The sequence below is a fragment of the Formica exsecta genome, unplaced genomic scaffold (assembly GCF_003651465.1).
Source record: "Formica exsecta isolate Colony F162 unplaced genomic scaffold, ASM365146v1 scaffold233, whole genome shotgun sequence".
NCBI classification, from domain to species: domain Eukaryota; kingdom Metazoa; phylum Arthropoda; class Insecta; order Hymenoptera; family Formicidae; genus Formica; species Formica exsecta.
Window position 1 is genome coordinate 934,536 of NW_021849616.1, and position 14,555 is coordinate 949,090.

A 14,555-nucleotide genomic window follows, 5' to 3' on the forward strand; every position below is an offset into this window, starting at 1 on the left:
TATCGAAATCATAATACTAAAACGGTTACACGACTATAAGTATGTTCCGCTTTAACATTATTTTCGCTTTGAAGCGCAAGATACTTCGCTCTGATTGGTCCATCAAACGCTTGAAATGAATGTTCGATGCTTTGCAAACATGATAATAATTTTTTGCAAAAATTTATTAATGCTAATTAGGTATACAGCAAAATTTAAATAAAGAAAATTGATTCTTTATTTCAATTATTTATAAAAAGGTTTGGAAAGTTTGTCTATATATATATATATAGAATTACAGTGTCAGTCATACAATTTATCACTTATAATAAATTTATCTTTTTATTGTAATTTTAACACTTTGCGGTTATCATATTAATTAGTACTGACGCAAACCACCACGTCTTATTGCTGGTTGCATCATTCTATTTGGTGGTGTTATTGATATATCCAAATAATCTCCTATTGTGAATCTGTAATTGCAAAAAAAATATTTATATGTAATCATATAGAAATATTTATAATGTGAAAAAAAATAATTCTTATTATTTAAGATTATTTACCTTGCTTGTGCAAGTGTTTTGTTGTCATCTGCACCTTTCTGTCCAGAACATGTAACACCAATCTCACGCATACGGTAGCCAGAATTGCGAAGTTCAGGAGTCACTAATGAAAAATCAAAGTATGTTCCCTTACTGCGAGCATCTGGGTTTACTTCTTTAACTAAGCCTGTAATTTCTCGCAAAGTAGCATCCATCCTTCAAACAGAAATAATTACAATATTAGGGACAAATATTTTTCAAAATGATAAGAATTAACATGAAATTAATAGCAATTACATGATTTAATTTTATAATTTCTCCAATATCACATAAATCAATATACCATGTATATATCTGCAATTCGTTTGAAGGGACATTTCCTCTGCTATATTCCATTATATTATGATGACGTCCATTATTGCAGAATACTCGTAATAAAAGTGGACATGTCTAAAATATAAACAGATACAATATCATCATGTTTATGCATAGTTATAACTAACAAAATATATATAATATATGAGACGGCAATGGAAATTTTTAGATAACACTTGTTATTGTCTTATCATGTGTATATACTTTTTCTCTATCCACTGGTTTTTCAGGAAGTTGTTTTTCATCGACCACCATTGATTCCAAAACCGATGTCATTTTTATAATTATATAACCAGAAACAACTGTAGCAATCAAAGAATCCTTTCCGACAAAATATGTCAAAAAAAGCACGATCGTTTGTCAACAGACTCGAGAAAAATAGCAGAGTTGCGCAGAGGTTATATTATAAGAGTATTCCATATGTCTTATGACAAGCTTCGTGATTCGTTTTTTGATTGGCTACTGTTGCAAGAAACCTTCGGAATCCTAGAAATTCTCTATCCAACAGCCAATCGGTACGTCCGACACACTTGTAGTATGACATATTTGATATATATACTGAAAATATTGATAGCATATAATGAATGATTGGAGATTTCCACAAAGGTCAAAATAATCACTCGATAACATATGTATACATGTAATAAAAATAAAGTAAAAATTATGAAGATTGTTTCCACATTGGAATCTGTTTCTCAAACAAAATAAAATGGAATTGTTACGTGGATAAGAATATGTTATTCAGTTTGAATGAGGAATTATACACACAAAAGTTACATAAATTGTATAAAATAACATTACGCACAAAATAATATATACATCATATATTAATCAATTACTTTACATAAAATGATCTCAAAAAGTAAATGAGATTATTTAAAAGTTACAAAATTACGAAATGTATAGGTTTGGGTATTAATAAATTTTCATTAATATGCTATTTAATTTTTATTAATCTTATTGCATCTTAATACATTGAATGTTATCCATAAAAACATGCGTATATTTTTATTATGGGATTATCATATAAATTTAACATTTTTCATAAATTTGTGTTTATACACAAAGAAAGCTTATAGAAATATATGTATATAAAATACAAATTTATATAATGTATCTTTTTAAGCGTTAATGAAATCAGCGTAATTGAAATTTAAAAAAAAACTGCTAGATAATAACTATATAGAAACTATAGAATTCCAATGATATGACAGCTGATCATCAACAATTGATCGCACGATACCACGTGTCCTCTTTCCTCTCATATAAATAATTCTCATTCTATAATTTAATAAATGACTTCTATCATATATGTATACACACGTATCATAATTTCCGTGAAGAGAAAAAGCGCGGTGCGGATGGTGGTATCGCGGGCACGTGTGTGTAAATAAAGCATGATGCGTGCAATTTATCGCACGTATATAATTATTCGTTGTGTTTTCTTTTCACGAAAGACTGACTCGCGTCGCCCCGACGGTACATCTCCTCAAAGTAGCTGAACTTAATTTGAGTTCAGTCAGTATAAGCCAGCATGCGTCGTCGATGTACGTCTCATCGGTACGCGATACGCGACGATCTCGCGTGAGCTATCATCCGGATTACTTGCACTCGGATGACCTACGAACGGCGATCCTCCACGCATTCATATGGCTGTGATAGCTAAAAATTATATTCTGGTGAGCAAAAACTCCGGTTCAGTGATCGCCCGCGTGGTCTCGATTAACCTGCTTTCACGCATATAAACAATGTCGCGATCCTATATACTCCCGATATTCCGATCACGGGATAACAAAGCATGGAACGGATTCCACGACGATAATTTATTATCGAGAGGAATCTCTTGTTCCGATCCATCATTGTTTGTCCGGTAAAACGCGAGACATTGATGTAAAATTGATTTTTAATCTATTTTTTGTACACGAATGTATTCTAGTACTATTCTTAGACATGATTCAAGCTTTAATATATATCGTCTATATTTGTAGTTAGTTAGTTTATATTTTTGTACATATGTGCCATTCTATTGCTAATGAGGCCAATAAATTTATTTTTATCCATAAAAACATGCGTATATTTTTATTATGGGATTATCATATAAATTTAACATTTTTCATAAATTTGTGTTTATACACAAAGAAAGCTTATAGAAATATATGTATATAAAATACAAATTTATATAATGTATCTTTTTAAGCGTTAATGAAATCAGCGTAATTGAAATTTAAAAAAAAACTGCTAGATAATAACTATATAGAAACTATAGAATTCCAATGATATGACAGCTGATCATCAACAATTGATCGCACGATACCACGTGTCCTCTTTCCTCTCATATAAATAATTCTCATTCTATAATTTAATAAATGACTTCTATCATATATGTATACACACGTATCATAATTTCCGTGAAGAGAAAAAGCGCGGTGCGGATGGTGGTATCGCGGGCACGTGTGTGTAAATAAAGCATGATGCGTGCAATTTATCGCACGTATATAATTATTCGTTGTGTTTTCTTTTCACGAAAGACTGACTCGCGTCGCCCCGACGGTACATCTCCTCAAAGTAGCTGAACTTAATTTGAGTTCAGTCAGTATAAGCCAGCATGCGTCGTCGATGTACGTCTCATCGGTACGCGATACGCGACGATCTCGCGTGAGCTATCATCCGGATTACTTGCACTCGGATGACCTACGAACGGCGATCCTCCTCGCATTCATATGGCTGTGATAGCTAAAAATTATATTCTGGTGAGCAAAAACTCCGGTTCAGTGATCGCCCGCGTGGTCTCGATTAACCTGCTTTCACGCATATAAACAATGTCGCGATCCTATATACTCCCGATATTCCGATCACGGGATAACAAAGCATGGAACGGATTCCACGACGATAATTTATTATCGAGAGGAATCTCTTGTTCCGATCCATCATTGTTTGTCCGGTAAAACGCGAGACATTGATGTAAAATTGATTTTTAATCTATTTTTTGTACACGAATGTATTCTAGTACTATTCTTAGACATGATTCAAGCTTCAATATATATCGTCTATATTTGTAGTTAGTTAGTTTATATTTTTGTACATATGTGCCATTCTATTGCTAATGAGGCCAATAAATTTATTTGCACTGCTATATAATTTGTTTAATTTGAAATTAAGAAGATATATCAGTTTAAATAGTATTTATTTTATTTTATCACAATAATTGTATTTTCAAATCTGAGATTTTACACATGGAAATATATACAAAAAAATTTTTTTATTTGTCAATATATTGTATATTAATGTTGGCAGGGCATGAGCATTTTGTGCAATACATAAATAACTATAAAGTAATGTGAGAAAAATGGTAAGCAATTTACCACAAGAATTCAGAAAATATCAGCGGAATAGGAATCAGTTACGTCATATATTTGAGGAGACACAACGTACATTGGAACTCATAAAGCTTGAAAACTTTTTTCCTGGAGGTAATTATTCATGCATATATTTAAAATTTAAATAAAAAATTACAAACATGCAATCATCAATTAATCTTATTTATACAAATATTTCTTACAGAGAACATTATTGAGGAATTATTGCCTCCCTTGATCTTGGATAGAGTGACACATATTCTTAATAACTCTCCAGCAATAGTCATCTTTGGGCAAGATAATAAATCCAAAGCTTCACTGGTCAATAAATTACTTTCCACTGATATTTTGCCATTGTCTAATGATTCATGGAGATGGATCAAGATCTCTTACGGTCATACGAATCATGTTAGTCTTACATTAGGTTTAGAATATGAAGTAGTTGAAACATTACGGGCCAATGAAGAATCATGGACCACACTTCCCATCGAAGATCTAGCAAAATCAATAGGTGAAGATATCAATTGTCCAACAGTACTGGAAGTGAAATTAAATCAAGCAATATTGAAAGAAGGTGTTCAAATATTTATTGTTCCAAATAATGGCGTGGTAAAAATCCTTGCTAAAGATTTACTCAAGATTTTACCTATATTTCTTTATGCTCTTGGAGAGCAACCATTGACTGAGGAAAATTTGGAAGAATTGAGAGATTTGAAAGAAACTTATCCATATAACCCAATTTTATTCATATCTTCATTAGCGAATATTTCATTGGATGGCACAGATGCGGAATTAACTGAGTCTGAGCAACATAGTCTGCAAAGTCGGACAGAAGTGCCAAGTGTTTCTACAGAATCCAAGAATAACGATAGTATTAATATTGACAAAATGAATTCACTTGGTCTAAGATGGCTAGATCAATTAAGCAGTTTAGGATTTCTAGGCATGGAAGAGTCTGTGGAAGTTCACCAATTAACGTGGCTTGTCGGCGAGCAATACGTTAATAACTCGAGCGATCTAGTGGATTCATGCAAAAAGACAGACCGCGTTTTACATTTTACATGTGGCTGCTTGCAAAGTTATCTGATTAATGCCAGCACTTATTTGAATGAAATACACACGACAAGTCTACGTAAATTTATTTTAAGTGCATTTGACATGGCACGAAAAATACAAATCACTCCTAGAAGAATACAGTACGCTCAACAAAAAGAAAATGAACTTTATGCTAATCTAATGAAGGTTGTTAATGAGCAGCAAATGGAATTAACAGAATTAATACAATGTATTATTCAGGAAATGATAGACGATATATCAAAATCTACCAGTAATTTTTCCCAATATCAAACTGTTCTTGTCGACAATAATGAACAAACAGAATGGACAGTTACTGTTCGCGTCGCGACATCGGAAGTTCAGCGATTCGTACTGGGCCGTTTGGGCGAAAAGGTCGCAAAGAAGCTCGTTAACTCGGTTAATTGTCTTCAAGAGACTTTTATCGGAACTCTTCAACGTTGCTTAATAAGTCTTGAAAAGACTTATGAACACGACAGTAGTCTGTTAGCTAGCGATGCCTTAAAACAAATACTTTCTGCAGCATACAATGTAGAATTACACAATTCGTCACCATCCTTAGTGCATTCATTCTTGGAAAGATTGAGACAGCTCTTTAAGTCCTTACCGCTACCGTGGACACCAACCCCGACTCTGAACGCTGCTTGGAGGAGGAAGATTACTATTGATATTTTAAATTCCTTATCGGCAGCAAGATTAGCAAGGGCAATTTCTACACAGTTTAGAGATAAATTAAAATCATCGCATGACGCTTTTCAGACTGCTCTAAGATCTCTGGAGAATTATTACTTGGGGAAACTAGAGAGGACCGAGGAGCAGAGGATAGCTATACGAAAATACCACGCGCCCAAACTAGCCAAACTCGCGTTAGAATCCACGTCAATGATGGACGCGATTCGTTTTGGGGTTCCCCATTATAGCAAGGAGATTGGCAGAGGACAATACGGTGTGGTGTTCGCGTGCGAAGGTTGGGGCGGAGCACCAGGACCGTGTGCGGTAAAATCTGTTGTTCCACCGGATGAAAGACATTGGAACGATCTCGCGATGGAAGTTTATTATACCAGATCGATACCGGATCACAAAAGGATAGTGAAGCTTCGCGGATCGGTCATAGATCAGTCATACGGAGGAGGATTTGGATTAGGCGCTGCAGTTCTCTTAATCACCGATCGGTTGAGCCGCGATTTGTACTGTGGTATACACGCTGGTCTTTCATGGTTGGAACGTATACAAATAGCAATAGACGTGTTAGAGGGAATACGCTATCTTCACTCGCAAGGCCTAGTTCATCGAGACATCAAATTAAAGAATGTTTTACTTGATATGGAAAACAGAGCTAAATTAACTGATCTCGGATTTTGTATTACCGAAGCTATGATGTCGGGGAGTATTGTAGGAACACCGATTCACATGGCACCGGAACTTCTGTCTGGTCATTACGATAGTAGCGTCGATGTCTATGCTTTCGGAATCTTGTTTTGGTATATATGTGCTGGGAAGGTTCGATTGCCATATGCATTTGAGCAATTTCATAACAAGGAGCAATTATGGGCTAATGTATTGAAAGGTAATGCTTTATTATATATGCAGGTTGATTTATTTCTACTTCTTCCATTAAAAATTTTATAAACACACACATTCTAATGAAAAGATTGCTACATCACAACATTATAAATTATATATTCAAAAGATTTAAATTCTTTAACTAAAAACACCGATTTTGTATTGTATTTAACATAAATAAGAACCGACATTGAAATTCCTATATTGCAAATCTCAAAATTAATTAAATACTAGCAACAAATTTAATCTTGACTCGTTAATCTTGGCTAACTTGAATACTACAGGATAATTTGATTTTAATTTATTTGTTTGTCTGAACTATATTTTGCTATTGCATATACATGTTATATAGAATGATAAGTACGTTGTTTACACATATTAGGTCTTAGGCCTGAGAGGTTACCACATTTTGACGAAGAATGTTGGACACTAATGGAACAATGCTGGTCCGGAGAGTCATCCAAACGACCATTGCTCGGTGCTATTCAACCAGTGTTAGAGTGTATCCAACAAAAAGCAGAAAGAGGCAAGTCCTTACAACTCGGCACATTGAAATTACAAGAGAGTTCATTATCTGAACAAACAAATCCTGCGCTAGCATTAGCAGAGCCTAATAACCAAAGAGGTGCTGTATTTAGTCCATTTCTTCTTAGACGAAAAACTTTTAGAACTGTGAATCCTGTCACACTACCTTTTCACACAACTAAATTTTTCCAAATGAGTATTTATTCTCATATGATTGTTCAAATGCGAGAATTTTGACCAAGAATTGAATATATTCACGCTATGTCATATTGTCTGTTAAATATAGGCTATTGATATATTTATTACTTGGAATGCTCTTGATATACGGGTCACACATTCTTATTTTCACTGATTTAACAATGGCTTTAATAGTATTTTAGTACAGTATTAAAGTGGCGAATTTTACATGTCTGAGTTGCGCCTTTTTTTTTGCACAGAACACAGCATATATTTATTCTTTTTCCTCTTTTATAAAGTCACATTGTTAACATATGCAAAATATAACACAATTTATAATGATCAAGCCGTGCTCATGAAGTCATTCCAGAGATAGTATATCAACAATAAATTTTACAGATTATATTTTAACGTTTTCATACTTTACGATCATTACATATAGAAGGTCTTTGCAAGTTTTATATTACATATATGTATATATAAACATCTTGTAAATATCTTTATTGATAGTTAACAAAATGCATGTTGTTTTTTTATATAAAAACGTTTATTGTTATAAAGTATAGTATTTTAATTGTTAAATTATTTCTTAAAACTCGCCTGATTGTGATGACTGCATGATTTTATTAAACCGGGAAATACAGATGGTTAACCATAAATGTATATATTATTGAAAAATAAATAAAGTTTCTCACTTTTATACTTGCTATTGACACATACTCATTTTGTCTATTATAAAACCTGTCGCACTTATATTATTATATTATTATTTATACATCTATAAATAATATATAGATGCTCGTATATATACTTGATTATAAAATTTATTTTATATTGCTTTCAGATACATTCTTCACAACAAAACCTACAGTTTGAAAAGATTTGGACAGATATTGATATTACCATTATCTGTGTTTCAATGGAATATAATAATAAATTACATAATATTTTTTTATTACTAAATAGTGATACCAAGTAATACAAAGATTATGTATGGAACCGTTTAATCAAAGAACACAATGTAGGTGTAAATAATCTCTATATATTTTTCTAAAAAAGGGAGGATTAATAATCTCTTAAGGTATAAGTTTTTATGTTAATTAACTTTTTCAGTAGAATAAAAAAAGTACGTATAGGAGTAATCGTAATGTACTTATAACAGTAAACATCTTTAGTAGTCATATTTTATGTCTTAAAAAAGATATGTTTATCAATATTGTTAGATATTTGAATAATTATTATTTATATATGTTGTTAATATTTATAATGATCTATAACTCTCTCTTACTTTACTTTGTTACGTTTGAAACAAAAAATTTTTTTAAGATTTGATAATAAATTCCAGTTTGTTGATAAAAGATCTATTGTGGCCGAGAAATTATGCAATCTTATCAAGCTCTTCGTCTTTCATTTATTTGACTACTTGTTGAAAATATATTTATGTTACATGAAATATAATAGAATCTATCAGAATATTTTTTCTTTTTTAAGATAAATTATAAGAGGTTTTATAATATAGAATGTGCAATTTTATTAATATTATTTTATTTTGAAGTAAAATATAAAATGAATTGACAATATAATGAATAAAAGAGATTAAATAAATGATAAAAGAGAAAATTAAAAGTAAAAATTATATTAATCAAGATTACGAAAAAATACTCTGATATATAGATAGTTGGAAGATGCAGATATAATATGTAAAATTTCCTACATGATATAATTACTAATTTCTGAGTAATTAAGTCAAGCCATATATTGTAAGTTTTAAGTTAATTATTAATCATCAATATGAATGTTATTATTTATAAATGTTATTTAAGGAATGTTACAAAAGTATTATTTTTTGTCAGAGAGGGAGAGAGAGAGAGAGAGAGAGAGAGATAAATTAAAAGACTTTCATGTATGAAAACAATTTTATTTGTAAATAGCATATTCTTTAACAAAATAATTAAATAAAATATTATTTTAACACATATATTTGCTTACAGTAACAAATCAAGATTACATTTTGCCTTTTGTAAATCATGTAGAAATTTATAAAATTGCCCTATTGTCATCTCAGTAAATACATTCTTGATTTTACCATCATTGTCAAGACGTAATTTAAGTTGCAGAAATGACTTTGCAACATTGTCGGAATCATTACTTGCTGCAGTTACTACAAAGAATAAAAACATGCATGGCATTATTATTCCTTAATGTTTAATATCACTAGCATTACACAATCATTATCAAAATCACTGTTAAAAAATAACAATATAAAAAAAGAACATTTGTGATTCATATATCGCAAACTACCTATATTATTATTATTTATTATTGAAGTTATAGCTAACATATCTAATTTCGACACAGAAAAAGTTTAGATGTTGATTAACAACATTATTTAAATATGATACTTTTTAAAATTTGTGTTGTGTGTCAATGTTAATATACACATATCGTATATAAATAATTGTATTAAATATAGTAAATAACACAATGAAAAATAGAATATCTCTTAAAGCATTTAATAGAGATTGATATATTTATTCCATGCAATATATTTAAGATTTAATGTGAGAGATACGAGTATATATACCCTCCTAAAAATACGATAAATATTAATATTGAACAATTAGAATCTCACCTCCGAATCTCCAAGATATATCAAGTATCTTACTAATACTTTTTTCCATTTTTTTTTTTTATTTTATTTCAGAGCACGAGAGTTTTATAATAAATATTTCATATGACGCATCTATTTCTTATAAAGTTATTTTGATAAGTTGAAACCAAAGTAATCATGCTCTGACATTTTCGATATAACCATATGACAATTCTCTCGCACAGCAGCGCCATCATACATCACAGCTTATCGATATACTGCCGGTAAAATCGTCATTTTAAAAATAATTCCAGCTCCCAGCAAAAGCAATTGTGATGGCGCTGCCATACGAAAAATTTAAAATTGTAACAATAACGGCAGCCGCGCTCTCCGGGTTTCTCTCTGATATAAATTAGATTTTCGCAAGTTCACGAGTCAGGTCAGTAGTAATTTTATTACACAGTCATTATTTTCACTTTACTAAAGCACTATATTGTATCGTTATACATCAAAATGAGAAGGGTTTTATTAATAATCGTGTTGATAAGTATAAAAGGGTAAGTGTCTTCTCAACACATATATAGCATTTTCGAGTGAACGGATTTTGATCCATCCCGGATCAATTAATCACTGTTATACTATAAATTCAAGTCTATTATTGACGCAGAAACGATGCAATGATTAATTAACCTTGCGTCGATCAAAATCCGTTCAATCGAAAACATTATTAAATTTTTTTGCGATCTTCTATTCTCGTCATTTTTTTTTTGTTAATTGAGATAGCAAATATCTAGTGCATCTTTGTGTTGGTGTACACTCGTATCGTTTTTAAATTTCTAAATTTCATGTAGAACACAATATTTATTACAATTATTTCAAATTAAAACTTGAAATCGACCATCTCGGGGATTTGTTATAGCACAGTCTTACGTAAGAAATTTTGTATTTTTTATCGTAAAGTTACTTCTCTTCCAAGTAGAAAGTGCACATCAAAATTGTATGTGCTTGCTACCTGAGTTAATTATATAAACATTCGCTTTTACAATTTTCGTTCTAGATTATACGGCATGCAATCGATCGTTATTCCAGATATATCTGCGGGCTGTCACTTCAAGGTAGTATCAATCCTATTTCCGTGACACGGTTTCGATTATTTGCTAAGATTAACGGATACTGTCCGTAACGTATGTAACATATGAATCGATCTCTAGAAATAAGATTTCTTATTGGAAACAAAAAAATTTTTTAAAGTGAAATTGACCTGTCAATCACAAGAATCAAAATCGTGCGAATTTGCGTTACTTTTATGCACGCTTCGAAGGCATTTCACATAGAGAGAAAGAATGTGAAGGAATTCAAATTACTATACTTCCTGTTCACGTCGTCACCTCTGAGTGGAATAGTTATGCTATGCTATTGCGCGTAGAGTAAGGAAATGAGTTTTATCGACTCTTATTTATGACTTCCATATTTTTTCTCAGTCTTTTTCTTTTATAGATTTTATAAATTTATTACTACTCAGCTTTATGTGTGAGTGTTGTACGACTTTATAAATTTTTACAAGATTTTACAAATAAGAAATAATTATAAATCCATCTCGACGATATTTCTATCTCTTTCTTTCTCTCTCTCTCTCTCTCTTTAATAAATTTGGTTATTGTTCTTTACTATCTATTTGTTTAATGTTATTAAAGATATCTCTACCATTATATTTATATTTACTATACATAGATATTTATTAAACAATATTAATAATAATAATTAAACTACACATAGATATTTATTAAACAAACTGAAAATATTTTTATAATTATGTGTGTGTTTAAGTAATACTTATGAATATTCTCAAAACTGTGGAAAGTGAAATTGACCTGTCAATCACAAGAATCAAAATCGTGCGAATTTGCGTTACTTTTATGCACGCTTCGAAGGCATTTCACATAGAGAGAAAGAATGTGAAGGAATTCAAATTACTATACTTCCTGTTCACGTCGTCACCTCTGAGTGGAATAGTTATGCTATGCTATTGCGCGTAGAGTAAGGAAATGAGTTTTATCGACTCTTATTTATGACTTCCATATTTTTTCTCAGTCTTTTTCTTTTATAGATTTTATAAATTTATTACTACTCAGCTTTATGTGTGAGTGTTGTACGACTTTATAAATTTTTACAAGATTTTACAAATAAGAAATAATTATAAATCCATCTCGACGATATTTCTATCTCTTTCTTTCTCTCTCTCTCTCTCTCTTTAATAAATTTGGTTATTGTTCTTTACTATCTATTTGTTTAATGTTATTAAAGATATCTCTACCATTATATTTATATTTACTATACATAGATATTTATTAAACAATATTAATAATAATAATTAAACTACACATAGATATTTATTAAACAAACTGAAAATATTTTTATAATTATGTGTGTGTTTAAGTAATACTTATGAATATTCTCAAAACTGTGGAATTGAAAATAAGAGAAATTATTGATCTTCAATAAAATTGTAAGCAGTCATTTTTAATGTCATAGAATAATATTGATTATACGCGATATTAGGTCTTAGATCTTGACATGAATGACAGATATTGATTTTCGATGGTACAGAACTCGATTAATTACCAATAGTACGGAAAGTGGAATTTTTAATTGCGGTAATAATAGATTTCCGAGTCGCATCGAAAATTTATTTTCATTAATTTGTATGACGTAAACCCGATTTCAAGGGTTCTATTTACCAATAGTTTAGACTCCTTTTCTTTGAATTGTAATTACATTTCTGTTGATATTTGATATCTGCAATTGATTAGTATAATTCCAATTTTAATGGTATAATTCCAATTTTAATGGCCTTCTTTGGCAAGAGAGTATTCATTTAATTTCCTTTTTAACAATAAATTTTCTTTTTAACAATAAAAACATATAAAAAACAAACATATTATGCAATGATTTTAATCCTATTCGTTTATTATGAATTTTGGTGCATATTATGTGCATGTATATTATAAGAAATTACCGATATTTTTATTATTATAATAAGAAAAACCATTTTCCATTAATATTATTAGATAATTAGCGCTTATTATGTTGCCTTTAGCACTCAACCTCATAATCTAATATCAAATCAGACGATTTCGGTTAATATTTTCCTAGGAGAGCAATCTGAAGAAGGCAATCATTACATATAGTTATGATCAGATTTAAGCTATTACGCAATATCTCGCGGCAGTATTTTAATAATGATAAGATCTAATGGTATATAATTTTAGTTTAGACATATTTTAGTTTGCGTACGATTCTAGAGATACTCACTAGCGATGGCGCATTAATTGGTAGTGAGTTACAAAGGGTCGTCATAAAGATAAAGTTTGTACACTGTCGCAAATTACTTAGCTAAGGTCTTTGTTGTGTTACTTCTGACAAACCGGAAGGAAGATACATGAAAAACTTTATTATTTCAGTTTTTCTGTGAGTTTCCAGAGTTACATACACAATGTTGTTAGTGATTTGTGTTTAAAAGAGAGAGACATTCAAAGAATAACTTTATAATAAATTAAATACATGTTATTTTACAGAAAAGTTTATTAAATGGCCGCGAAAAAGCATCTTTCTTCTCTCTCACACTCATAAATATCATTTAAATTAATGTTTATATAACATATCTCAATAATTTATAAATGTTCGATGAATTTTCATTTATGCATGTAATATATTATGTGATATTTTAAATATATTAAAAATATAATGTTACAATATATTATAAAATTATTAAATTATATTACTAAGAATTTAATTTTTTTTTAATTAATTAGCAATATTATTTAAATTATAGCAAAATGGCTGATAGATATTTGATCGAGCATTGAAGTATATAATACTTTTCTTGATTGTCAATGAATTAGAAATTTGCATCGTCAAATTTCTTTGTAGCGTAACTTTTATAGATTACCGTGGTATAAAATCATATTTCAAATGAGTTATTTTGGATTTCTTGTTTTTGTTATGCCTTAATCTATATTCAACACACTCGAAAAACTCGACTGTACTATTTTTAAAATTAGCATAAATATAATATGTATAATATGTTATAACATTTGAAAACTTTAACAGTACATAAATTATTGTAAACGATATTTTATTTTTTGCTATGCGGTTTCAATCAACCATTCACTGCGTGAGCTTTTAAAAACAATATCACAAAAAGAAATATTAATAATTAATATTAAAAATTGATATTTCAGATTATTGATGAAAACCACCAATTGATCGCAAGAAGCCTCATTGATTTTGGACCTCGACATTTCCCGCAACCTCAATACCATCATTCCTCGCGTCTCCACTGGTGAGTAAAACTTTTAAAACTCAGTCCAACAG

The 14,555-nt window shown here is 30.3% G+C and overlaps 2 protein-coding genes and 1 long non-coding RNA gene across 7 annotated transcripts; 1 reads left to right on the forward strand and 2 right to left on the reverse strand.

Annotated features, from left to right (window-relative positions):
* Positions 1-284: 284 nt before the first annotated feature.
* On the reverse strand, positions 285-1,325 carry LOC115235713 (histone deacetylase complex subunit SAP18). Its single transcript, XM_029807659.1, has 4 exons — positions 1,101-1,325; positions 865-971; positions 543-737; positions 285-452 (listed from the first exon to the last, which is right to left on the reverse strand). The coding sequence occupies exons 1-4, from the start codon at positions 1,170-1,172 to the stop codon at positions 359-361; spliced, it is 468 nt and encodes a 155-aa protein (XP_029663519.1). The 5' UTR covers positions 1,173-1,325; the 3' UTR covers positions 285-358.
* A 675-nt stretch (positions 1,326-2,000) lies between these two features.
* On the forward strand, positions 2,001-8,944 carry LOC115235724 (dual serine/threonine and tyrosine protein kinase-like). 4 transcript variants are annotated; one of them, XM_029807672.1, is made up of 5 exons: positions 3,081-3,646; positions 4,191-4,366; positions 4,458-6,893; positions 7,272-7,415; positions 8,436-8,944. In XM_029807672.1, exons 2-5 carry the CDS (start codon positions 4,243-4,245, stop codon positions 8,465-8,467), a joined length of 2,736 nt encoding a protein of 911 aa, XP_029663532.1. In that variant the 5' UTR covers positions 3,081-3,646; positions 4,191-4,242; the 3' UTR covers positions 8,468-8,944. The 4 variants fall into 4 exon arrangements, with proteins under 4 accessions (XP_029663530.1, XP_029663532.1, XP_029663531.1 ...); XM_029807671.1 differs by having other exon boundaries at positions 3,082-3,646; positions 7,272-7,514; XM_029807670.1 differs by lacking the exons at positions 3,081-3,646; positions 8,436-8,944 and adding an exon at positions 2,001-2,575 and having other exon boundaries at positions 7,272-8,323.
* A 610-nt stretch (positions 8,945-9,554) lies between these two features.
* On the reverse strand, positions 9,555-13,727 carry LOC115235727. 2 transcript variants are annotated; one of them, XR_003884083.1, is made up of 3 exons: positions 12,053-13,727; positions 10,224-11,442; positions 9,555-9,752 (listed from the first exon to the last, which is right to left on the reverse strand). It is a non-coding gene; the product is annotated as an uncharacterized LOC115235727 (long non-coding RNA). The 2 variants fall into 2 exon arrangements; XR_003884082.1 differs by lacking the exon at positions 12,053-13,727 and having other exon boundaries at positions 10,224-11,735.
* Between the last annotated feature and the right edge of the window lie 828 nt (positions 13,728-14,555).